We start from the raw sequence: 27,717 nt of genomic DNA on the forward strand, positions 1-27,717 counted from the left end.
TTGATATAGGATCATTTTGTTTGTTTCTTGAGTCAGTTTTGGTAGTTGTGACTCTCAAAGAATATTTCCATTTTATTTAATTTGTTATGATACATGTTATGATTTTATATACATACAATTTTATATCACATGTATGATTCATATGATAAATGATAAATTCATAGACATTATCTGCTATTGAGTAAGAATGCCCCCTTATTCATTTCTAATACTGATAATTCTGTGTTCTTTTTCTCTGTCAATCTGTTTTGAACTTTGCTAGTCATATTGATACTGTCAAATATGTAGTTCTTTGTTTTATTGATTTAAAATTTGTTTTATAAATTGCTACTTTTATTTTTTTATTTCTTCTTAGCTTGTGTTTAATGTACTCCAATTTTTCTAGTTTCTTAAGATGAAATATTAGAATATTTATTTTAGATAGACCCATAGTATTTGTGCTATAAAAATTTTAAAGCAATCACATTGTATTTTCATGTTCATTCACTTCAAAATATGGTCTCATTTTCCTTTTAGTGTATAAAATATGCATAATATTCTCAACTTTCAAATTTATGCAGACATCTTTCTTCTGCTGATTTCTCTTTTGAGTCTGTGATGATCAGAGAAAACTTTTGCATGATTTTAATCATTCTAAATTTGTTAAGGCTTGTTGTATGATGAAGGAATTGATCTGTTTTGAGGAATTTATATCCAAAAGAACATATATTCTGCCCTTAATGGAAAAAAATTGCTATATAAAATTTAAAATGGTCAAAGTTGTTTATTTAATTGTTCAGATATTCTGTATTTTGTGATTGTCCATGTGTTCTAGTACATAAAGAAAACTTGTGATTTTAATTATTGATTTATCTTTCTCTCTTCAATTGTCAGTTTTTGTGTCATATATTTTGGAGTTCCATTGTCATAAATACACATATTTAGGAGCATCTTGACTTCTTGATGAATTTAACATAAGTTTTCTTCATCCTTGGTCATATTTCTTTCTTTCCAGAGCTCTACATGCTTTGATGTTAGCATACCAACTCCAGGTTTCTTTTGATCAGCGTCTGCATGCCCTATCTTCTTCCGTTCTTCTATTTTGCATACATTTAGTCTTATATTTAAAATGAATTTCTTGTCCACAGCATATGAATAGGTCTTTCTTTTAGATCATTTAAACAGTATATTTATCTACATGGTTGGGTTTAAACCTATCACCTTATTATTTTCTGTCTGTCCCATCTTTTCTTTGCATATTTTACCTTTTCTGCACTTTTTGAATTTATTTTATTCCATTTTATTTTCACTTGTAACTTATTAGCTCTTCTTTTTTTACTTTTGTTTTAGTGAGTGACCTAATATTTAAATATAATTTTATTGCATCTTTGTCAGGTCTATATTAAATAAAACAGTATGAATTGCTTTTATATAATCTCTCCCATCCTTTCTGCTATTTTTATATATTTTACTTCCACATGTTTGAAGCTTCATAATAAATATATTTTATACTCATCATACATTACTATTTCCAGTGCTTTTATTCTTTTGTATATATCCATATTATTACTTGGTATTCAATTTTCATTAGCGATAAGATTTGCTCTAATATTTCTTACACTAAAAATCTTATGGAAATGAGTTATGCAGTCTTTCTTGTCTGTAAAGTATTTATTTTGCCTTAGGATTTAAAATTAATTGGAAAGTTGGGTGATCATAATTAATTTTTAAAAAATTGACAGGATCCCCCTCTTTAGCATCCTATCAGTGTTATTCCACTGTCTTCTGGCCTACATAGTTTCTGATAAAAACTCTATGGTCAATTTCATCTCTCTTTCTTTATAAAGTGTCTTAATCGGTTGCCCTTAAGATTTTATCAATGATGTTTAGCCATTTGATTATCATGTATTTTGGTGTGTTTTTCCCCCTGCTGAGTCTGTTGAATATTGAATTTATAGTTTGATAAAATTTGATAACATTTTTTATTATAATTTCCCCATATTTTTCTCTTGTCTCTATTTCTGGGGCTCCAAATATACATATTCAGGTACTAAATGTCAACTCCCAGGTCATCAGTGTTCTTGTTCTTTTATGTCTTTTATTTTCCGTGTGCTTTATCTTGGTAGTTTATATTGTTTTATTTTCAGATTCACTGATTTTTATTCCTATTGTGTCTACTATTTCTGTGAATTAGCTACTTACCCTTACAATGTATTTTTCAATTAAAGGTGTCTTTCCTGTCTATAATATTCATTTGGGTATTTTTATTATTTTTAATGTCTCTTAATTATGTTAAACTTTCACTTTACATCTCTGAATTTTTATGTCTATAATAATCACTTTCAAGTCCTTATTTATTAAATTCACTACCTTTCTCATTTCTTTTTTATGTTTCTACTTATTAACATTTCTCTTGGATATGTATCCTAATTTTCTGCTCTTTTGCACACCTGATGATTTTTTTATTGGTTTCCTCAGATTGTAAATTTTTGATCATTGGATGTTAGATTTTGTTGTCTTCCTGTGAAAACGGTCGAACTCTGTTCTGGAGTACATTTAAGGTATGTGCATGTTGGTTTTAGTTTTCAAGACATGCTCTTAAGTTTTATTTTAGGGAAGCCTTTATTATGGGTATAATTTAGCTTCACTACTAAAGCTTGGCCCTTCTTAGAATTCTACCCTCTGGTGCTTCTATCAAAAGGCCAAACCTCTCCAGATGCTGGAAACTTCCATTATTTTAAGTTTTATAAGCTCCAGCCTTGTCTTCACCCATATTTCAACTACTATCACATAAAAGAAAAATAAATGATCCTTGAGTATTCACTTACACAATTAAAATCCTTACCAATAAGTAAGGCCTGTTAAAATGAATAGTTTTTTTTTTTCAAAAGCTAAGGGGTATGAAGAATTCAGCTTTATTCCTTTCTGAATATAATTCAGAAAATAATTAATGCTGATTAGATACAGAAGCAAATGGAGAAAAACATAGTTGAACTTCAAATTTTTATCTTTCTGAAGCCTTTTATTAAGTGTCTCTAATTTTAGTAATATAAGCAAACTGAAATAGTTTATAGCCTTAGAGCCTAAATTTTGTAATTCAAGAAAGTGAGGGTAATAATAATATATATGGTGCTTCAGCTCCTGTGCTTTCATAACTATCTATGATATTTTCATCAGTTTTTACATTGATAAGTCTCAATATTCCCCATGCTTCCCTGTTTTTATGTTCTTCTTGCCAAATAAAACTGTTTTAAATCTCTTCCTACAGCATCTTACCCCAAATTTATTTTCTTTTCCTCTATGTCTTATCAAAGTAGATGTCATCCAGGCAGGTGAGATGGAGAGTAGAGGCAGTTGTCCATATAATCCTGCAAGCCTGATCTGGAGTAAAAGAGATTTAGAGAAACAGAATTACCCATAATATCCATCAGTGTCTATCAGATTCACCAGATAATCGCTCAACTTTTCACTTCATTTTATCAGGACGGCAAGAGACAGAGTGAATTTGTGAGAGAGTAGATAATTGAACAGAGACAAAGATAACCTTTTAGGAAAGATATGCTTTACCTTCTCCAAGGGGAAATCATGATTTACTAATTTGGGAATATGATCTGGGCATGTAATGACTCTATGAACAAAGCAGAATTGGTAAACATCATCTGTTTAGTCCTTTAAAATGCCTTGCATAAGTACCAGCCTAAAAGTGGATTAAAAGAAAGTACAAATAAATAGCTAAGTTATAATTAGACTGTGAGAGAAAGTTGATGATTGAGTAATTTTGTTATGGATAGAGAATGGACAAGGACAACAGGGAAAAAGGGGGAGGGAGAAGTTGACATTTCTTCAACTGGAAAAGTGATGATCAAGGATTGGGATGGGAACCATATGGCTTCACTTTTTTTTTTCTTTTGTTCTTTTTTTTTGTACTTTGGAAGATTTTTCTAATAAAATCAACTTTACACACAATTGATTTTTCTATTAGAAAAAATGTCAAGCTAAGAGGACCACACTTATGAATAGAAAGTGGGTCAGTGGTAGTCATTGCTTTGTGGGCAGTTGAGAGGGGTCTACACTGTGTTGTCATGAACAAGGACTTTGGGATGGAGTGATGACTCCCAAGCCAGAACCCAGGAGTCTGGGTCCAAGTGTGTTCCGAGGTCAGCTGACAGGTCCCACAAATGCTGTCCATTAGCCTATAGTGGTCACATTAACCTACTCTGACATGTCGTTAAACATATCACGTAGGTCCAACTATTGTTTCTAGATAAGCACAGTATCATAGCAAGCAGAAAGGAGTTATGTGAAAACCTAATTTTTTTAATCTGAAGTTTTGAGAATACAGAGATAATTATTAAAATTTGTAAAACTGAGAAGGGTTGGGTAGTTATTTAGCAGATCTCTGAAAGCCAGACCAAGAATTATCCCCAAAATCTAAGAGGTTATCTTAGTGTCAGTGACCAGAAGGAACACAACTTAATGGATTTTTTTTCCTGAGGAGTAATACCAGTTGTATATGTACATAAATTCAAAAAAGATTTCTGTGGATGCCTTGTCTATGTGAGTATTTGAAACACATTTCTGACCTTTTGTTGTTTATATCCTTGAGTCACATCCTACCACAATAACTTATGTGAGGCTACTATCAGGCCAAGAATATCAGGTTCACTGGTTACCAGCCTGAGTTGCCCCTTATGTTATATTATTCTTAAAATTTGTCCTTTATATTTAAAAAGGAATTTCATGATCCACTTTTTTTAAAAATTTATTTTTTTTTCTATTCATGTCCTACAACTTTTTCAGTATTCATTCCCTATGTAATAGGGTGGCAGATTCCCAGCATCCAGACAGCCTTTATGCAGAAGAGAGTACAAGGTATTGTAAAACAAATTTATATTCTCCTGTTATGTTTTTCAAATCTCAGAGAGCTCAAATCCAGTTTGAACTTAGAGGCTGAGTGTTCTCCTGCATTCCAACGCTACCAGATTGAATTTAACCTTCCAGAAGTTCATCTTAATGCCACAGCCAAAAGTTACTCAATGGTTGTGAATAAATAAACCCATATAATCATTTTTGATGACTTTGACAAAACTATGGGTAAACTTAGAATAACCTACATTTAATTGATGTGGCTTTGGCAAGAGCCTTGGTTGTTTTTAGCTTGTTTCAGCCATGCAGATGAAGAGAAGGATGTGCAAATAAAGAGATCTGTTTTCCCATCTGTGGTTTAAGTTTCCATTGCCAATACCACATGTAGCTTAAAGATGTTTAGGAACCTGGAAAGAACTCCTACAAAGCCTTATTTACATGACCACTTGCATGATAGAAAAGTGTTCCTGTTAAATAAATGGTATGAGGATTACACACCCACCCGTCGCTCTTTCTGGCTCGTAAATTGTGTTGGGTCTTCTTTGCATGTTTAGCTGAAGTTTTTACAGATACACTGGAAGTTCTCAAAGTCCAGATCAGTTTGAGTTTCAAAGTTTTATATTTTCCTAGAGCCTGTGAGGGTTGAATAAAGAAAAAAGTAGATTACTAAAGTAATTTGTTTGAATTTCTCAGTGGCTAGATCATTGCACAGAAGCAAGTATGGGTTAAACATTCCTAATTTTAAAATCCAAAATCCAAAATGCTCTAAAACTTTCTGAAGACTGAATTGGTGCTCCAAGAGTTTCAGATTATAGAGGATTTAAGTTTTTGGATTTTTAAGTTAGGAATACTCAACCTGTAAAGTCTATGCAAATATTCCAGACATCATAAATGAAAACTCCAAAACCTGAAATACTTCTCATCCCAAAAATTTCAGAACATCCTAAGTAAGATTTTAGAGCAAATGTTCTGAATATCCCTAACTAAAAAAATCATGTTTTATTAACTTGGAAGTCTTCTCTAATCATTTCCTAAGTCTGAAAACAAGGTTTCACTAGTAAACATCATTTGTTTTTTCAAATTCGTGTCAGAATGACTGCTTCAAAGTGGACATCTCGAGAAAATGGACTGCCTTGTTTCCATATATGAGATGGCTTGCAATCAACTCCACATGCTTTTCTCAGATTTGTTAATTGTCCTTTAACACTTCTAATGAACTCATCCTTGAGGAAATGGTTCCAAAGATTATCGCTTAGAAAATAATCAATATGATTGCTTAGTGAAATGTACCCAGGTGTTGCAGCATAAAACTGCACAGATGATATTTCAGTTTGTCTTAGACACCACACTTTGTGCATTACATATCTAAGGTGCCCTCACTTCTCTCTGACAACCACTTATGAAAATTTTCCAGGCACCTGTCTTATAATGAGTACTCTGCTGGGCCTCTTCAAAAAATGAACAATTATGATATGAATCGAAACCCCCATGTTGCAGAACCAGCAGGTGACCAAGCAGGTCTGCATGCTTAGTCACCCTAACTCCAAAGCCTTCTCATTTCATTCTTTTCAATACTTGGAGTTCATTTAGAACTCCAATCAGGTTTGCTTAAGGCTATCCTGTGACAATCTCTTTGGAAATAAACATTAATAATACCAAGAGGTTTGGTCTACAAATTCAAATGATTCAAGATTTTTGCAAGGTGAGAACTTGATACACTTGAATCTAGAGAAGAAAAATCTGAGGAATGAATAAGTGACAATCCCCAAGCACCCAAAAACATTGCTAATTCACATTCCCCTCACTTGGAAATTTATATTAGCAGAAAATACGGTGGAAATCAACTTTTTCCTTTACAGCTATTTATAAAAGTAATGTTGTCATGTGCAGGAATATAGAATCAAACATGTTTAGAAGAAGCTTGGTCAACCCAGTAAACATTTTGTTTTAAAAGGCAGAAACTCTGTGTGAATACATACAGAAAGTTATTGAGAAATCTACTCAGTACAAATGGCTGCCAGGAACTTGACTCTGTCAGACCTTCGTTTTAACATTACTGTGGATGCTGGGATTAAATAGGAAGCCAGCATTCCACCTGGAATCTACAGTACCTGAGGACAAAGGCATAGTCATGGTGGCTCGGAGGCTTTCACTAGACCTGGGAACTTCAGGCCCAGTGACACTGTGAGGTGAGTAAAGATTGAGGGACCCTAAGATAGCATTCCCTAAGACAAAGGCTGCTCTTTGTCTTGGTCACCCATTTTTCTACTAAGGACTTGAAGATGTAAAGAACTCAGTCTTTTAAATATTCAGTCATTCTCAATGATCTTATCCCTCTGACCATCCGAATTAATGATGTCCGACTATATGTGAAGAATAGTTACAGAGAAGAAGGAAATCAGCTGTTTTATTTGATTGCTAGAGTCAGAACAAAAAGAAACAGATTCAGATTTCACAAGAAAATATTTACATTCATTGACCATAAGGGAGACTGCTATAGAAATCAGCTGATTTTCATCCACCTCTTCACTGATTACACGTCAGTAAGGGCTAACTATAACTATGCGGTAGGCACTGTGCTGACCTTAGTGATGGAAAATGAATCAGACTCTCTCCATTATCCTGGGGTATATAATGACCATACTGCAGAATAAATGTAATGATGGCTTCAGGAACAGACTTATGTGAGAGTATGGAGGAGATGAACAAAATCCAGTTCTTCCCCCGGGGGCACATACTGTTCAATAACACTTATTTTGAGAACTACGTCTTCCTGAAGATTAATAATGTTCCTCGTATAAGTGCTGTGTGGGGTTAATTATGTGCTTTGTTTCTGGTCCTCCAAGCATCCATATGACGACTATAGTGTGATCTAATTTTCAGATGATGAAACTACAGCCAGTAGCACAGGCACCTGGGTACAGGAAGTAATTGGGTAACACTGAGCAAGATGAGCAGGGATCTTATATCGACCTTGCCACCTAGGTTAACCCATTATGTCCATTGTCTCATTTATGGAACAGCTAAACACCCTAAATTGAGGAACAGATGAACCTTTGGTAACTTTGAAATAAATATATTTTTAGAGTTCTATTCTTTTGAGAAAATAAATAGTTGAGTGATTAGTGATAATGTTAATATTAATAATATTATTAATAATAATAAATTATGCAATATGCTCTAGATTGTTATTTTGAACCCTTTTAAATGAATTTATGCCAAATTAATTGGAAAATTCACAGAACTAAAAGCTAGTGACTTAGTGGGTCAACACTGTAAAAATCCCCAGGGGAAAATTTTCTACAAGATTTCTTCTCCACCACCAAACCAGAATCTCATTTGACTCCTTGCCCCTAGGGTGCTCATTGCCCTTTCAGATATAGTCACTTGCCACATTAAGTCTGATGCCAGATGATATTTCTAATCTGAGGTGTTTTAATGTTCTTCTCCCCAAAAAGGAGGGCTTTATACAAACCGTATTGCTGCTAAGAGACTCAAAGATATCTTTCTTCTTGTATGCCATATACTTGCAAGGTAATGTATTCAGGGTATCATTAAAAGAAGACCTAAATCCATTCTGTAAGTAAAATATTCCTTATTCTGCTGCTGATATGCCCTGAGTAGGTCCCAGGTTGGTTAAGGTGGGAAACACTCAAGTGACCGGTGATGTGGAGGCTTGGTATTTTCCTCAGCAGCCATGTATTTTCTGTGTGCCGTGACTTTAAAAACAATGGGATTCAGTGCCCTAAATCATCGCATGAAATGTTGGGAGGTTGGTGGTGGTGATAAGTGTGAGAATTTACCCTGAGAGACCAATAGAAGTCAAATAGGAAAAGGGGAATAGGTGAGAGGGCTGGAGAAGGTCAGAGATGTAATTGATGACCTTGGGAGAATGAAGCCCTCTGATACATCAAATGACCCAACCCTGGAACTCATTAGCAAGGCCCTGTTGGCAGCCACACTGAGCCACAAATGTGAGCTCAATACTTGTCAAGAGCAAGACCAAGTCAACTCATTGAAGATGCAAGGCAGGCTTGGCACTATGAACTTGGTTCTTACAGCTATTTAATTATTTTGTGAGTTCTTATAATTCTCTGAGAAAAATAACTGGCCTCAGAAGTATAGTATCCAACACTTTTTCGGTTGCTATATTTTTATGAACTGCAAGAAACTAATAGTGCTTTACAGAAACTACATAAAGGTGGTGTCAGCATTTTCAGTACCAACTCCCATTTCCCAAGGTGTATGCATTCTGCAGAAATTTGCTTGAGGGTGAAACTTGGCATATGTCTGAGCCCCTGATGGTCCACACCTCATTTCAGAGGTACTTACAAATGAGTCCTTCATATTCTCTACATTTGGCATCTGGAATTTTTAGAAATTAAAAAAAAAAATGGCCTTAATAGCAGGTGGTTTCTGGACTTAATGTCAGTGCATACAATTTTTAGAAAACTAATAATGTTCAGGAATTCCAAAAGTCCTGGCTTATAGATTCTGGTATGACGATATTGCACGTTAAAGGAAAAAGAAAGGAAATTTAAGATGATGCCAGAAAATGTTGGTGTTTTCAGAACTTAGACTTCCTTCACCACTTTTTCTACCCCAAATCTTTCACTTGCCCTATTTCATGCAACTACACCCTGGTTTTGTGTTAGAGACCAGGCAAGCACATTAGAGGCTTTGGGAGTGGGGCCTCTTCTCAGATCACTAGAAAGGGAACCAAGCGCCTACCTTTGTTTCTTGAATCTGCATTGAAGGGAGTGGGTCAGTGCTGTTCGAGACACAAAGAACAGGGAAGAGAGAGGCAAAGCCAAGAAAACACTGCCCTTGGAAGTGATGCCCACACAAAGCTGAAAAACAAAACAAACTCTCAAAACAACAGAGGCATGGAAGTCTAAGAACCCAACGCAAGAGCGTGGAAGAAAGAGCTACTAAGCAATCGTGGTTCTCAGGAGCAAGACAGATGAAGATGCACAGTCATCCTGCAGAGAGGCAGTTGACGGAGCAGATGCTGGGCATGATAGCAGTGGACCTCCACCTCAGGACAGGGCCCAGGAACCAAGCTGGAATTCCAGGCCAGAATCAGGTCCAGAGCAGAAGCTGGTGCCTTGCATAGAAGCATGGGACAGTGCTGTCAGCCTTCTTGTCATATGGCTGCCTAAGTGGCTATGAGCTGGGAAGTCCCCACTTTGAGGTCTACCTATACTTTGGGGAAAATCAGGTTAGCTTGTTGGTTAAAAGCATGGTCTTTGTAATCAACAAGTGTAGCGTCAAGTCAGGTCCTTTATCGTATTTGTCCTTGAATGAGTTATTTACCCTCTTTGAGCTCTGATTCTTCATTTGCAAATGGCAATAATAGTTCTTATTTATAGTGAGAACATGAGTATACAAAAAATAAAAATAAAAGTGAACTCCTGATAGTTGTAATAAATAGCTATACTTTGGATGGCCCATCTTCATGAAAGGAAAAGGGCCTCTAGTGTCCCAGCCTGCTGAGCACTGTGGTTCAGGGGTGGTGGTCCTGATGATATTGGGAGTGATTATTAGGACAAGCAGCCTGGAATACAAACGTTCCAACATCTCAGTTCTTGTTTTCCATGAGTCTTTACTTCTGATCCCCCCAAACTGGATCAGTTTTCATAAAGATCCACTTACTTTTGTGTGAATTTTAATATTAAAGACTCCCAGAATTCTCCCAAATACAACACATAGATATGCTAAATCTGAAGCGTTGCGTATCAACACTTAAATTAAGAAAAAGCACCAAAGTCTGAAGAACAGAGTCTTTAAAGAAAAAAAAAAGACTCTTCTGACAATATCTTGTCCTGCAAACAGCTGATCATTTCTCACAAAGGCCAGTCTGTAACAGGGAAGTCCTCTTAATTGAGGAGAGAATGAATAGACAACATAATGAATAATTTGTAAAATTGGTTGAAAGTAAAGCTGACCAGATACGAGGCCATGAAATGAATAGGGCTGAGAATCAGTCTTTATGATCCTGGTGAAGAAAACCACCTTTCAGATCATAACTGTATGAGTCAGAGACACTGCAGCCCAAGACCACACTCTGCAAGCCAGTGGGATATGAAGTGGTTAAGTGGCACCTCACTAGAGAAAATGGTGTCTGAGTCTTCCTACTACATATCCCTGTGGAGATGGAAGCCTCTCCTTCAATGGGGACTTCATCTTCTTAGTACTTCCCAAACCAAGCACCAAACCCTCCTAGAACCCAGAAAAGGTACCCCTTCTGTGTCTTTACCTTGGTTTGGGGAAATTCCCTAAATTCTACTACTCACAGTGAAGAGGTTTATTGTTGTTTACCCACAGTGAAGAGGTTTTGAGAAAAAGGGTGGAGAAATGGGCACATAAGTTTGAATACTAATTGCTAAGCCTTGAGTATGATTGCTTATGAAAGATACTTAAGGATAAGCTATTTATCTCACAGATATCTACTATCATGTAATAAATGTACTAAGCCTTTTGTATGTGTTGTTTATTGTTTCACACATCTGGTTATTCTACAGTGTGTTAGCTAAGCATCATTCTAGATTCTAGGGATTTATTAGCGAACATATTTTAATACTCATAGCAACCCCATAAGGAACCTGAAATCCCAAGAGGTTAAGGCAAGAATTCACACTATCTGTTATTGGCAGAGTCAACATCACAAGCCACTGTTCCATAAAGTACCAAAGAAATTGTAGCTATTGAGCTTTTAATACAAAGATTATATAGTAATCTATTTTATTCCCTACCAGGCCTATTACAGTGCTGAGTTAGACCTCTTATTCAGTGCTAGACTTAAAAGATGAAACTAAGGAAGTTTCACTCCAAGATTTTAGTGTATACACGAAAATATTCTGGATGACAATGAGATTTTTAGAAGCTGATTCATTGGCTTGGATAAACCATATTACTGTTTCAGAAATTCACTATGTGATAATTTTTTGAGAAATTTTATATGAAAATGTTTTAAGATGAAACATTTAACAGAATACATCACATATGTGTAGAATCAACTTAATTTGCTGTAGAGAATAGTGGGATCCTTGGGGTGACAAGACACCCCAAGGGTACTACTGAGTTTTGTCACTGCCTTCAGTGAGAATGAAAAACAGAAAGTGGAGGTATTGTCTTCTCTGTGAGACTTCAAGTGGCCATTTGTTGGAATAAAGCCCTCAGGGTGGGTGATGTTATGATGGGTAAGGTCCCTTTGGAATGACCCTTGTGGCATGTCAATCACTTGTTCTCACAGTCCAATCAAAAGGCCAGAGATTGTGTCAGCTGCCGAATGGTGGATAATTCATCAAGACATACACAATTACCTTTGTTAGGACACCACTTCAGTTTGTTATAGGTGCTCACTTCTCATTTTATTTCAGTTAATAAATTTCACCTAACTGAAGTCACATAGTTCCCCAATTCAAATAAGGGTAATCAAAACTAACTGTTGGCCTCTAATGGCTGTTGCTTTTCTATTATACCTCTAGAGAACGATCTAGGGCAAGTGTGCATGTGACAATCACTGCCTATACCAGCTGGCCTTCTTGCCTCATTTTGTGAGGGGAATAATTTCATGTTCATTGAAAGGTCTGTTTTGGGCACCTCCCTGGAAATCTACTGTACCGATTCCAAATGTTTATCATTTTTCTTACTAAGTCTTTCTCTTAGGTGTCCCCCGGATGGTACCCAAATGCCAGTCATCTATTTATCCTTTCCTATGAGCTTTCTCTAAACCTCTCTTTCTCTGTCTCAGAATCAAACTGCCAGATGAGAACACTGGACAGTGGAATTGGAACCTTCCCACTCCCAGAGTCAGGAAATCGCTCGATGGGACGGTACATATGCCCACCAGACTCTCCGGAGGAGACCGACCCCCTCCTGTCTCTCCAGCCAGCTCCTTCCACAGCTTCTTCCATCAGAGCCCAAACCCTAGAACGCGAAGTGCCTTCCTCCGCGGACAGCCAGTGCTCCACAAAGACTGCCATCGTTCATTCCATATCCGACCCCATCATGACGGCCAGGGGCCTGCGACCTCAGAGTCGCCTTCCCAAACCAGCCTCCTCAGGTATAATGCCAGTTTCCTTTCCAGTGAGAAATTTCCCACCCACAGAAAGGCACTTTCTGACAAAAATGGAGAATTGCCCCCGCTGGAGACTAGAAAATCAATGACCTGTGCTCTATGGAAAGGGGGATTTGTGAAAACCCCTGCATGTCCTCCACCAAAAAAGTAAAACTGTGTATGAGATATTATCAACACATGGGTATTATGTTAAGGAGTGCACACACATAAAAGGAAACAACCATGTAAGCACCAGTATATGAATACATAAATTGATTAAGGAAAAACACCATACAACATACTGGTGAGATTTTTATCCTGTAAAACTTAACTGTGAATATAGGCCAATTTAGACCCAAGACATAAATGTAGCTGAAATGTTGTTTGCCCTCTAACCAGAAACCATATGTCTTCTGATGTATTCCTAGCCTGTTCACATATATTTATATGTTGAACTATAAAAGACTTAGTTTGATACATCAGCAATAGATTGTGCATTAACTGCAGAGGAAAGCAACCAGCCTTCCCATTGAGAAGTACTACTCTTCGTTGCAGTCAATTGAAATAAGCTTTTATGATTAAAGGCAGGACCAGGCTAAGGGTCAAAGTTTTTTCATTGTTCTCTCAAGATTAAAAATATTTATTGCCAGCCTGGGTGACACTAAATAATTTTTAATGTGCATGGCTTGTGTGGCTCTGATGACATGCATAAGCATGTGAAGTAGAACTCTGAATCGAACCCTTTCATTTACGATGAGGTGATTAGAAAGGAGCTGCAGGTTGGGATTATACTATGGGTTTCTGAGAAATTAGAAGAGGACTTTTAATTAAACATCTTTGAAGGAATGTGTTGAGCTATTCCATGGCTGAGTTCTTCCTTCATGCAGTAATACCAACTGCCAGGGACGTTTCATCACAGACTTCTACCCGTTCCAAGCCAAGGCTACGATGTTTAAAGGCTGTAATGCATATTATTTTTTAAATAAGTGCATTGTTAATTAATGACACCGCCTCCAGAGACTCAGGGGCGAAATCTTAGTTATAGATTATGTGCTTTATGCCTGAATAGTCACATGTGTGACCTCAATTCAGCAGCGGGCTGCTGAGTAGACGCCATGATTAAACACTGTCATTATAACAAATTGAATAGAAACCGCAAGCCTTGAATTGCTTCATAAGAAGGGGATAGGAAGGAGATTGTTCTGATCTCGCTGCTAATATTCACTGCACTAGGTTTCTAAGGTTTGTATCTTAATTAAATTGTCACGAAGAGTTGTAAAAAAAAGTAGTATATGGTAGAGAGCAAGGTGAACACACACACACAGCAGGATATTTTGGGGGCACCCATCCTAAAGTTTCCTGCCCATTGTGTGACAACTGGGATCCACAGGCAGGGCTGGGCTTTCCAGTGGCTCTTTTCTCAGTGGCCGTTTGTTATTCAGGTGAAAAATTAGGGAGTGGCATGCTAGATGGGACAAAAGGAAAATGGAATTAGAGCTGCTTCCTAGCAGTCACTTCCTGTTTAACCAATACTTTTGAATTGGTTTTTCTCTTCTCCCCATATTGAAAATGGAAGTAACTGAACCAATCTCACAGTGCTGATGAAAACACAATTACTTTGCTTCTCCTCACAAGCAAAATGCTGTGGAAAGGCTGTCACAGCACGTCCTGCTGATAATCACTGAGGCTGGAGGATAATAAAAGCGGTTCTCCTTTCTGACATGACAAAGGAATACACTCCGCAGGTTAATCTGCTGTGATGGGTAATGGAGAAACCTCTTAAAATCATTCTCTGCTAATTACACCCTTGCTACTCAAAGTGTGGTCCATGGACCAGCATCATTGGCATCACCAGGAATGTAGATGCTCAGAATCTACCCTCCACCTCACCAAATCAGCACCTGCAATTTAACAAAAACTCCACTAATGGGTGTGCACATTAAACCCATTAAAACTTGAGAAGTACTGTCCTGATAGATCTTTAAGGGCCTCTGAGCAAAGTTTCCTAGACCACATTGTTCAAAATGACCTTAGAAGGTATTCTAAGGAAATAAGAGTTCCCTGCTCAATTACATTTGGGCAAGGCTGCAAATTTGAATCCTTTCTTTGAAAGCTGTGACAATACCCATTAGTACAGTGAAGGCTCTGAAAAGTTCTCAAAAAAAAATCTGTTATTTGATTGATAGGATTATTTAAGGGATAAGCTCGATGTCTCCCAAATGTTTTGTCTGCTGAACCTTTTTAATATGAAGAATCTCCACGTTCTGTTGAAAAAATGAGTCCAAGGACAGCTTCTCTTAAGGTCTCCAAGGTGAGCATTCTCCATGGATTATGTACACATAATTAGGCAGATACTCTGGGTAGCACAGACTTGTAGGAGAATGGCAGGAAACCCAGGCTTCACTGTATCTAGACCTTTTTATTATGTCTGAATGTCTGTCTTCTCTCCCTGAACTTGTAAAAGGTTGATGAAAGCTGGCTTGTGATTTAATATGCTTTTTCTCTTTTAGGAAGAAGCAGTTTCCAAAAGCAGAACGAAGCAGGGCCAACTCCTCAGACTTGCTCATCATTCAAATACGCTGAAGACCCCATGGCAGGCCAGCCACTTCCAAGCTGGGGCGGTGAGGATGCTGCCGCTGAGACCCAGGTAAGGGGGCAGCTGAGGGAAGGGTGCCTTCCACCTTGTGAAAATCGAACTCCTTAAGCACTTTAGTGATAGATGTAATTTTAGATCAAATTTGTAGTTAGCTTATTGAGCATAAACCAAGATCCAAGGCTCAGCCATTTCCCTGAACACCATGGGTTCTTGGTACACCTTTATTCTGAAGAATTCAAGGTGGCATCTGATGTGCACCCAGATTCTTGAGATATGCATGCTCACTGCTGGTCTGACATTGGGGAATAATCATTCGCTCTCCTGAGCTACCAGGGCATCATTTGGAATGTTCTCCTTTTTTCATTATCGTGGTAGTTACTTTGACCTTCACCTTGCTTCCAAAAAAGGGGGAAAGCAGATATAATTGTGTTCCTTTGGGGGATTAAAAAAAAAAACAAATCTTGGAGTGGTCAAATAACTTGGCAGGGTCAGAGAGACCTGTGTTTCTCCAGTGCCCATCATTTTTGACATGTCTTCTTCATTCACCAGAGGTGGGAGATCCAGGCCTCCTAATGTGTGATTGGACCCAGGGGCACTCACAGCCCTGGGAGTCTTCATTCTTCCCATAGGGGTTGGTTGGTATTCTCTCCTGTTCACCCTTCCAAATGGTTACTTTGACCATGTCCAGCCTGTTCACTATATCTCAGCTGTGGCTGGCCCACCGCAGGGTCCTTAGTAGTGCCTGGCAGTGAGAAGGATGGAGAAAGAACTTATGGATCAATTACCAGAGCTTGCCAGCCCTTCCTTGACCTTCCCACTTCTGCTGCCTTTGGCTCTCCCAATGAAGAGAATACTCCAGCATCAAGAGAATCATGCTCTATTGTTGCTGGAGTTTCTGCCCAACTATGATAAGGAACAGCCAAGATTTGCCCACATCTGAGATCTCCCACCACCAGGGTAGCTGAGCCTTCCTTTAGTCTGGAGCACCTTGGTATGGGAATAAGAGATGGACAAGTAGGGGGAGGAGATTGTCTAGACTCACTTAAGTGACTCACTGTAAGCCTGAACTTACATCGGAGACCACCACTCCAGAGACATGCTGGACAGTCTTGGGGTCCAAGGGAAAGTCAGTGTGGAGTAGAGGCTGGAACTGGGCCCTCTGGATTTCTTGTCTAGGTATCCAAATGTCTGATTCCATAGGAATGGGCTGTAGGAGGCAAAAGTAAAGCTGTTGTATTCAAGTATGCCTGAGGTTAAACACAAAACTGCTGGGGCTCCTAAAGTTTACCTGCCTTTTGGTGGTGGAAGAAAGGGCTCCTGAAACAGTGGTTCTCAAGCTCTAGCTGATCAGAATCACCTGGAGGGCTGCAAGTCCTGCTGCCCCCGCCTGTGCTCAGCATCTGATTTGATAGGTGTGAAGTGAGGCTCAGACATTTCTCACACATTTCCCAGGTTCTGCTTCTGCTATTGTCAGAACACAGAACGCACTTTGTGAAGCATTGCTATCACTGTGGTCACCAAGGACTCTGTGCTTGCTTTGGGGACGGAAAAATTGAGAATAGCATAAAAGATACTTAGAATTGGAGGGGGAGACCAGTCCAGAGCCAACAGTTTGATCGCAATGGCAAAGGGGTTTGAGTAATTCCAAGAGAGTAAAAATAAAGTTACTGAGTGCAGGATCAGAGGGGGCCTCTGCCCTCTATATGTCATGGCCAGGCACTGTTCACACAGTGTGCACATCTCAGAGTCCCCTTCCCCTTGTCTTGCATTTGCTTTGCCCATTGGCAAATCCTGCCTTGGCTTATAAGACTCACCACTCTTGTTTGGAGGGAACTTAGAACCCTGCTTTCCTGAGTGCCAGGTAGGGAAAGTTAGAATCAAGATTTGGCTTTATATACCTAGTACCCAGCTCAGTGCCTGGTTCAGTTAGTGTTTGTTGAATGAAGGGATGAAGGAATGTCTCCTCTTATCCAGAAAGTATTCCTGGAGTCTTTTCGGAACTCCAGATACAGGGTCCCCTGAGAACCATAGCTTGTCATCATTCATGGACATCATACTGTCAGATGACCAATATGTATAGTAGTGAGCTCTGCACCCCTTGAACTTAGCACATGGATTGGCCTAGGGTAGGCACGTAATGAAAACCTGTTGAATGAGAGGATAAATGAGTAAATGAATGAAGGAATATAAGAAATAAATGAATGCTTGAATTTATAACCCCAGCTGAGAGAACTTACATCCCAAGATGTACTATTGTAGTTCCTAACCAAGTGATTTCCTCTCAAACAAACTTTAGGGACCCATTCCATGAATCTGTATCTGAACTGTCTCCAGAATAGGTGAGAAATGATAGGCTCTAATGAAGCAGTCTACAAACAAAAGAGGGTCGCTAATAATCATGACTCAACCCACAGCAATTGCAGTACTGGATCTAGCATTCCACTTGTGTGCATAGAGGGAAACAAAACAAAACAAAACTATTCCTACAGTATCAACCACTCCAGCAACTGCTGAACACAGTATCATTGCCACACCAGTGACATCCTGGGGACCATGCTGTGTGCTCTTGAGTGGGTGAATGAGTAAATGAATGAGTAAATTAGATTGAGTCCCTTAAATCTAAACTATCTATGGATCGGAATAGAGAATTATATAGAGTGAGCCCTTGCTTTCCTTCCTGAAGGTTACCTTCCTTTTGGGGGATGGAATAAAGTTATAAATTAGGCAAACATTTATTCTTTGGTTCCCAGGGTTCGTGTTTTTCATACTTTCTGATACTTAAACACCCATGATGAGATTGGTTAACTAAATAAGCTATTAGACTTGAAACAGCAGCTCCTAATAGGCCCTTGAGAAAAATAAGATCCTACAGAGAAGTGTACAAAATTCAGAGTGAGTGACCACAGGGACCTGCCTAAACCAAGGACAGTGGCAGAGTGTGTTGCATGGCTTCATTATTGCAGGCCCACTTCTCCTGCCCTGGTAATTGAATAGATTGCACCAGCTCCATGGGAACCAGGAAAACCAGCAAACCTGAATCGTTCTTGGGTGGAGGGTGGGCTGGACCATGAGAACCTGTCTCACATCCTCAACAGATGTTCTGCCCCAGTTTGATTTGTGTGAGTCATCTCACCAGTCTCACATTACTCATCTAGGACAAGGCACCCAGAATGTACACATACTCTGCCAGCAGTAGCAGTTTAGTGATAATGACCCAGACTATGAAAATAATGTTTCGACCTGCAAAGGGAAAATTTAGGGAGGGTGGTGCAAAGCGCCATCCAGCTAACACACCTGAGCACGCAGACATGCAGGTTCCTCTCTTTGGGGAGCTGCGGACTATACCTTTCACTATGCTCAGCCCCACACACCTTGATTTTACATTTCAGCTCCACATCTCTCTCCAGATCTAATTTTCTGTTATGTACAGAAGATTGTCTGTGTGCATCAATTTGTTTCCTGGTATAATCTTCATGACATTGAGGTGCAGCCTGTAAGGATTTTATTTCCAGATAGGGTACCTCTAAAACAGTTTCCAATTGAGTTATCTCAATAATGAAGGAACGACTATAAAGATAACTTTGTTCTTAATTACATACTTTGGCAAGTTGAATCATCCAGTGAGCCATGGATGAAGTTTCTCAGTCTCTTGCTAACATCATACTATGGAGCTCCAGAATTGTCAGCTGGGCCATTATGAACAGGTCTGGCTGTGAAGTTCAAGCACCCTCTCTGTCTATTTTCTTTGAGTTAAAACTGGCAGAAGAAAAATCATTATCCCTCCACATTTAAAAATGTGTATATTCAGATGACATTGTCTTATACATAAAAAGACAGATGTTCCCTTAACACAAATGTGGTCTTGAGTTTGCTTTTCTTCTAATATCTTCTGGATTGTCAGAAATATTTTAATGATGCAATGAAAAATCATTCTTTCCCTATTAATCAACTTTTGCTCAAATACTAATTTGAAGATTATATAATGAAATCATGATTTTCTTTTTTAAAACAAGACTGATTTGTTGCTTTAGAGGAAAACATAATCTAGCAACCCTGTGTCTTTCCAGTTTTTAGAGACTGTTGGCATTTGTAATGTGGGAGTGGGGGTAAAGACTGACATACAAGAATAGCCCATTGTTTCATTTAGTTAGTTAGTTATTTCAATTCAACAGAATGAAACTTTTTATTAAAGCACATAAGAGTGTTTAAAAAATTAACAGGAAATACTTGTGTTTGAATAACACAAATTTACTTGTCTGTATAACTCAGGCTGGGCCAGAATAAATATACATTCCTAGATGTTGCATGTTTTTTTTGTGTATGTGATTTTTTATTTTATTTTTTAATTTATTCTAATTAGCTATACAGGAAAGTAGAAGGCATTTTTGAAACAATATATACAAATGGAGCACAACTTCTCCTTCCTCTGGTTGAGCGTGGTGCAGAGTCACTCCAGTAGTGTAATCATACATGTATATAGGGTCATAATGTCTGTCTCATTCTACCATCCTTCCCATCCCCACACCCCTGCTCCTCCTCTCACCCCCCTCTGTGCAACCCAAAGTTCCTTCCTTCTTCCCCACCCCACTCCCATTATGGATTAGTATCTGCCTATCAAAGAAAACATTTGGCCTTTGGTTTTTTTGGGTTGGACTTATTTCGCTTACCAAGATATTCTTCAGCTCTGTCCATTTACCTGCAAATACCATAATTTCATTCTTCTTCAAGACTGAGTAATATCCCACTGTGTATATGTACCACACTTTCTTTATCCATTTATCTGTTGAAGTGTCTCATTGTTCTAATCTCCCACTTTGTTCCTTGTTTCTTATATGTCATCAGAGAAACAGAACCACTGGTTGAATCACACAAAGGCTTAACGTCTTAGTCTGTTCCTTATTGCGATAACAAAATACTAACGGCTGGGTAATTTATAAAGAAAAAAAAAGTTTACTTACCTCATAGTTCTAAAGTCCAGGAGCATGGCACCAGAATGCTTCTTAATGAGGGCCTCATAGTAGAAGCAGAGGGGTAACAGGCATGTGCGTAAGAGAGAAAGGTGATAAAGGAGCTGATTCACTTTGTAACAATCTGTTCTCATGAGAACTAATCCATTCCCTCAAGAACTAAAGATCCCTTGGGACACCAATGCCCCTTAAAGGCCCTACCCACTCTCAACCCTGTTACATTGGCACCAAGCTTCAACATGGGTTTTGGTGGGGACCAGCCATATTCAAAGCAGAGCCTTTACCAGAAAGAAGGTGGTAATAGTCCTGAAATTTTAGTCAGTCATCCCGTTGGTTTTCTGCGGTTCATCAGTGCCCTACCAGTTGTCACAGATGAAGGGCAGGGGACTTCACAGTTACAGGATTTCTCTGTGCAGGCACCTAGGACCATACCAGCTTCCATTCCAGGCTTCCCTTGAGCCCGTTGTGCCTCACAGTGAATACCTCCCCACCCCTCCGCTGCCCGGTCAAGAAAGATTTTTTTTCCAGATCCTTCCAGCCCTAATTCATTCATTGTTGACCAAATATTTGTTGAAGGCCTCCTGGGGCCAGCTTTCCAGAGGTGAGTAAATGGACAAAGATCCCTGCCAGACAGTAGTCAATAGATGTAACAAATAGTATGTGCATGCAGTTTGTTCAAAGGAGAAAAGTGCAATGGAAAAGACAGAGTACAGCAGAGGGAGGGGTCCCAGGAGACCTGAGGTCGGGGAGGTGCTAAAGCTACAGTGGGAGTATCAGAGCAGGCATCCGTGAGATGTGACTTTGGAGCAGGGCCCATGGAAGAGAAGGGGTGAGCCAGGAGGGTGTCTGAAAAAAAGCATTCCCATGGGAGGGACAGCCGGTGCCCAAGCCAGCAGCAGAAGCAGGGGACAGTTGTGGCTGTTGCAGGCAGAACAAGCCAGTCAACTGACAAGATGTATTCAGATGGGTCAGGGGTCCAGAAGTCATGGACCTTTCTGGTCTGGGAGATACACACAAGAACTCTGGACATCTTTGAGCACAACAATGGTGTGACCTGAGATGTTTGAAAAGGATCCCTCTGCCATATGGTGGAGACTGAAGAAGTAAGATCAACCAAGGGGGTGGTGATAATTGTCCAGGCAGGAGATTTTAATGACTTGGACCAGGCTTGGTGCACTCCCTGAAGTGAGAGCAGCTGACTGATGCAGTGATGGAAACGCTCTGTGTCTGCTGTGGCTGCTATATACATGAAACGTCACCCCTGGGAATAAGAAACTGGGGGCGGGTATTTGATTTCTCTACAGTTGTTCTAAGAGTTCCTATTTGAACTATTTCTTATTGCTCTCTCTTTAGTTTTTTTTTTAAATTTTAATTTAATTTAAATATAAATAATAATCTAGTTTCATTTAAATATAAATAGTCATACGGAGCTCATTGCACAGGGCCTGAACACAGCTTGATTCCTGATTTAAATAAGAATCCAACAAGATTGAGTGTTGGAGTGGAGGTGGCAGCAGAAGAACAAGTGAATCAAGAATGATTCCCAGGATCGGATTCTGGAAGGTCCAGAGTTACCAGAGACTAACACAGAGAAGGCTAAGGCTAGGGGTTGGAAGCTGATATGGACTTCCATTTAGACAAGTTCCAGGTGCTGTGAAGTTCCAGGAGGTGGTGAGTGGCAGTTGACCGGTGAGTCTGGATTTGAGCAAACCAGATCAGGCTGGACACGTGAATTTGATTGACATCAGCATGCAGAAAGCATTTCTCAGCTTGGAAATGAAATGAGGAGCAGGGCTAGAGTAGATGGAGGGGAAGCCATGTCCTTCCACCTCAGAGGTCAGGAAGAAGGGAGGACCCAGCAAAGGAGATTGAGCAGGAGCAGCAAGGAGGGAGGAGAGCTGGGGGAGTGTAGTGTCTTAGAAACCAAGTGAAGGAAAAGCAGTCAGCCTTCCATAACCCCAGGTTCTGCATCCACAGGTTCAACCAACCATAGACTGAAAATATTTGGAAAAGATCACATCCGTACGGAACACATACAGACTTTTCCCTCTTGTTATTCCCTGAACAGTACTGTGTAACAACTATTTACATACCATTTACATTGTGTTATGTATTATAAATCAGCTAGAGATTTAAAGTATACAGGAGGATGTGCATAGGTTATAGCCAAAAACTGTGCCATTTATATAAAGGTCTTAAGCATCCACTAGGGGTCTTGGAATCAATCCCCAGCAGATACCGAGGGACTACTTTATGTCAAGGAGTTGCACGATTCTGTATGATCCTTGTATCTAAAAAAGAGGGACACAGTCATTAAATTTGATCCTGTCTCTCAATCTGGCAGTAGTGTTCCAGTCGATGTGGACAAAAGAAGTAGAAATAAAGGATACTGGATGTGCTGAAGGCAATTTGAAAATGTCCTGGGAAAGGATTCAGATCATGACAAACTCTCTGAATTCAAGGAGAGAGTATGTGGGTCTGAGAGAGCTTACCTGAGGGTTTGGATTTTAACATGGCTTGTTAAAATGAGCCATGCAGAGCCGTAAAGACGCAGCATTTGGTTCTGACTATGGGTCCAGGTCAATGGAGAACATTCTTCTTGAACTACTTTTTAATTTCTCTGCAAAATGAAGTGAATTTCCAGCCTGAATTTTTTTCTCTATGTATTCACTTTATTTATCCTGTTGTCTTCAACCACAGCACCCTCACTCTTGAGAGGAGCAGGCTTATTTCATTCTTACACTTTAACTTCTGGGCAAATATCACTTCCTGGGAGAAGGTGCTGAAGTCCTATAAGCAGCACAGCTTGCAAGACAATCCTGCCCTCCACCATGGTACTTGACCTCTGCCTTTAAATGTGTGCTTGTGGTTGGAGACCTGTCATTTACACACCCAGACAAGCCGGGCCCATCACCCTGGCTGATACTGGTGCTGCCAGGAACGGAGAAGGTTGTGTGCAGATAGCTAGCACAGCTGTAGGTATATGCTAGCTTCTAACAAACCCTAGGAAGAGATACTCAGGGTGGACGCAGCATCAACTTTCTAAATGCTGACAAAGGTGGTATAAAAATTAAAAAAAAATAAAAATAACTGAAAAAAGAAATGAGTGTGTGCCTTGAGTAGCCGGTGGAGATTTCATTCCACCAAGTCAGTAGTTGCTTGCTTTCATCACAAGGGCCTAGGAAAGTGAGAATTGTTATTGTAACTCTGGCTCTTTAAGTAACAAAGGTTTACAGTGGAAGGCTCCACTCTGCAGGGTGGAATTTGCCAGTAGATCCCTGAAGCCTTACTGGATGTTCTCCACTACGGCTGTGCTTTCCAGAACACCCCCTTTCTTCTTGGTTCTCTGAAACTCTCCTTGGGCAGGGGGAGGACCTTTGGTAGTGACTACCTCAGCTACCTGAACCCTCTGACCACCCCCTTCCATAAAAGCCTCCTCAGTCCCTGGCCACTCTCCCTGCCAGTCACAGTGTGGCTTGGGGGCTGTCCCTTAAAGACAGAGAGGTTTGTGGCCCCATGTCCTGTTCCCTGGCTTCCCATTGCTTCTTTGCTTTACACTAAATGTGGCAAAAGAAACCTACTTTCCAGAACCCTGCCTGTGGGCTCATCAAACACCAAAGTGAATGGACCTCTTTTCTTTCAAGGTTAGTTTCTTTAGCTCCATTTTTTAAAATGCTTAAAGAGTCCAAGTTGTTTAGTGTAGAGTCAGCTCAGGAGCAGGATTTAAGAGCTGGGTGGGTGGCCCAGCAGGTGAGGGAGTAAACAGAAGCAATTTGGTGGCTTTGTCACCACGGAGCTACCCACTCTGATTTGCCAAGCTGGTAAAACAAATATTCATGCCCCTTTCCTGCAGGCAAGACCTTGGAGAAAGCACAGAGGAGACAGAGGAGGGGAGCAAAAGGAGAGAGCAAACCAGGAACTGAATGTAAGCTGAAGGGAGGACCCTTGCAGCTCTGAATCCAGTCCCTGGGAGCAGGGTGGGGAATCTCACCCCTGGCTGAGCCCTCTGGGTTGGACTGGTGAAGACAAACTTATAGGTCAACTTTTCCACCCAAACAAGGGCTAAGAAGGGTGGCAGGGGTAGATAATGAGTAGGAGGGTTATCATGAGTTTTCTAGGGTAGGAGTGCACTTTTCTTAAGACGAAGAAACACCTTCCTTTAATCTTTTTTTTTTTTTTTTTTTTTTTTTTTTTTTTAAGAGAGAGTGAGAGAGGAGAGAGAGAGAGAGAAGAGAATTTTTAATATTTATTTTTAGTTCTCGGCGGACACAACATCTTTGTTGGTATGTGGTGCTGAGGATCCAACCCGGGCCGCACGCATGCCAGGCGAGCGCGCTACCGCTTGAGCCACATCCCCAGCCCCTTCCTTTAATCTTTATATGGCCTCTTTCCCATCCGGGTCCAAAGTGATTGGAAGCAAGACGGTGTTGGTGGGTAGAAATTCCAGTAGGGTAAAGTGTTACAAGGGCATGGAAAGGAGTCTGGAGGTGAATGGTGAGTCAACATGGCACTCACTGTGACTGAAACCCGTTTGCCTGGTTCTGTTCTGCACCCTGATTTGCAGCAGTGGCAGAGGGTCAGGATGGCTGAGTGGTGGGTTCGGTGGGTACCTTATCTGAAGTGAGTGCTGTTAAGAAAATGGATTGTTTTTCTCATAGACTGGTAGGGTGTTTGCTTGGTGACCAAACCTCCCTCTGCTCCTTGCTCTAGTCATCCATTCCCAGGCTCAACTCCCTCAAGTGTGTCACCTACACTGCCACCCAAGTACCTTGCTGAAATGCAAAACCCCATCATGTTGTTCCTTTGCTTAAAACCCTTCAATCATTCTGTATCACTCACAAAGTCCAGTCTTCCATCTGTATACTTCCTTTCAACTTCATCAATTTCCTACATTTTTAATGTACAGCAGGTGGCAACCAGGTTTTATGGTTTGCTTTTGGTTTTTTCCCCCAGATTTAAGAGTAGATCCCAGGTACCTTGGTTTGCCTCTTAGCATTAGCAGCAAGACAATATTGAGCTGAATCCCCACTTTTGCATAAAAATTTGTTCATTTAGGTGGACTGCTTGGTTAAGTATATTTTCTTTGCTGTTTCAATGGAATCTATTGTATGTTTATTCTTCTTCACTGGATTCACTTATACTCTTAATATTGCACATAATTGAATCATTCAAATTCTAGTCTGTTGAAGCCAATGTACCTACTTCTACTGACAAGTCTATTGTTAAAGGCCAGCTGTCTTTCCACTTAAATTTTTCACATTCATTCGTCATTAGAAGCTTATAGAGACATTTTGTCTTGATTTCACAGATGAGAAAACCAAGTGCCATCAAGCTAACAGTAACTTGATCAAAGTTCACAGAGTTAAATTTACTTAATGGAATCTGAAAGGATTTAGGTGCCTGTGACACTTCAGAAAAAAAAAAAACAGTGTCTTATGTCACATCAGCAAACCTTGTGCAACATCTGATGCCCAATAAAACCTATTTATTGAATAAATAAATGTCTGGCTTATAAGCCACATTCACTGACACTGATTTAAGGTATACTTTGTAGTGCTGAGTCTTTGTTATGTATAATTTTAACTCGCTCTTTCATGATGAGTCTTCACAGAGGCTGTTGGAGGTATATTAGAATTATCTTGTTTTATTTCAGTAGCCCTGGGCCTCCTGGCTTGATTCTCTTAGACTCTGCCCCAATTTTGGAATTATCGTCCTAGAGAACCACTCTTATTCACTAATATTTATCATACTCCTGAGTTGAAGAGGAGAAATGGAAGCTGAAAACTATTCTAGAATTCCTTCTTTGAGGGTCTACAGGTAGAACTGGTTAGTAGGTTAAGAGAATCGGAAGAACGAGAAAAAGCTAGAAGAGACTTGACCTCCAAACTAGTTTATTTGGTTTATTCATCAACTACTCTGCCTGGCCATTGCTAGACACTGGGGTGGAGGGACAGATTAATAAGACAGTCCCACTCCCCAGTTTCTCATGGGCAGACATACAGACATGAGAGGAGATAATCAAGAACCATTAAGCATGACTGCTCATAGCCATACTGTTGGCTGCTCTGATCGAGGAACCAGAATTCCTAGTGCTTTGTGGTGCTCATAAAATCACTTCTCCCAGGAAAACCCCAAAAAGATCTACAGCTCACCACAATATGGGGCTCCCTTTCAAGAGGGCCCTCTTCCTAGAGCCTCAAACTCTCCCAATGCTGTGGTCAGGTGAGATTCGCAAAAGCTTTGCAGCTGGGGTCCCACGGCCGCCTGATGATGCTCGCCTAATCAAGCCCCAATTTCCCGAACAAGAAGTACATTTTCTTCCTTTGAAGGTAATTACACTCAACAAATTACAAAAAGCCAGGGCAGTTGAGTTAAAAACAATTGGTTTTGCAGTAATTAGAAAAACGCAAGGAAATGATGACTGTGGAACAATATTGAAAGGGACGCTGAGGGATGGCGGCCCCAGCTCCTGGTTAATTCTTCAGCTTGAATATTTAGAGATCCTCAACTAATTATGCAGAGATGATGAATTTTAAAAATGCTGCCATCCTGCTTTCTCAAGGCCAAGGACTCTGGCTATTAATAGAGCAATCAGATTTTGCTATATTATAGAGAATTCACACAAAGTTGTATCTATTTTAAAGCATTCATCTGGCACATTACTTAAAGATGACAAATCTCCGTAATGTGCAAAATCAGCATTGGGTTCAACTAAATCCAAACTCATTATAATCACTCTGAGTCCCCCCTACCTGCCCCCCTGCCACAGATAAACCTATTGTTTAAAATGGACACTACAGGTAAGAGTTATCTTGAGTCCTTCCTGAAATTTCTCTTCTTTGGGGTCACTTTTAAGATTGGCTTTATTTTTGACAAGCCCACCCCAGATGGAGGTGAATGGACATATGCACTGGAACACAAGGGATTTGTCTCCAAGCACTAAACTTTTCTGGATGACAAATGGAAAGTATTGACCATGACAAGCAGGCTGCTCTGAGACTCTTGCTGGGAACCAGGGTCTCAAATTCCTCTGTCATCGTTTATCCATCATCAGAAAATCCACAGCCCATTCGGCTGTTCACATTGGATTTGCACTGCGCCGAGGTTCAGGGATCCTAGTGGGGAGAAGTGTCATGCATAATAGCCATAGAAACAGGAACCCTAGTAACTTCTCAAAACCACGTGGTCAAAAGCTAAGTATCAGAAGGAACCCACTGTGCCCTCCGACAGGCTTGAAAGGGGAGCCT

The 27,717-nt window shown here is 39.8% G+C and overlaps 1 protein-coding gene across 1 annotated transcript in view; it reads left to right on the forward strand.

Annotated features, from left to right (window-relative positions):
* The window catches only part of NCKAP5 (NCK associated protein 5), an 858,948-nt gene that overhangs the window by 779,467 nt on the left and 51,764 nt on the right, over positions 1–27,717 (forward strand). Inside the window, exons 16-17 of the mRNA XM_081262221.1 lie at positions 12,602–12,913; positions 15,418–15,554. Coding sequence (XP_081118347.1) covers positions 12,602–12,913; positions 15,418–15,554 — 449 coding nt within the window. The remainder of the gene's footprint in view (positions 1–12,601; positions 12,914–15,417; positions 15,555–27,717) is intronic.

This window comes from Spermophilus citellus (genome assembly GCF_964194105.1).
Source record: "Spermophilus citellus genome assembly, chromosome: 11".
Lineage (NCBI taxonomy): Eukaryota > Metazoa > Chordata > Mammalia > Rodentia > Sciuridae > Spermophilus > Spermophilus citellus.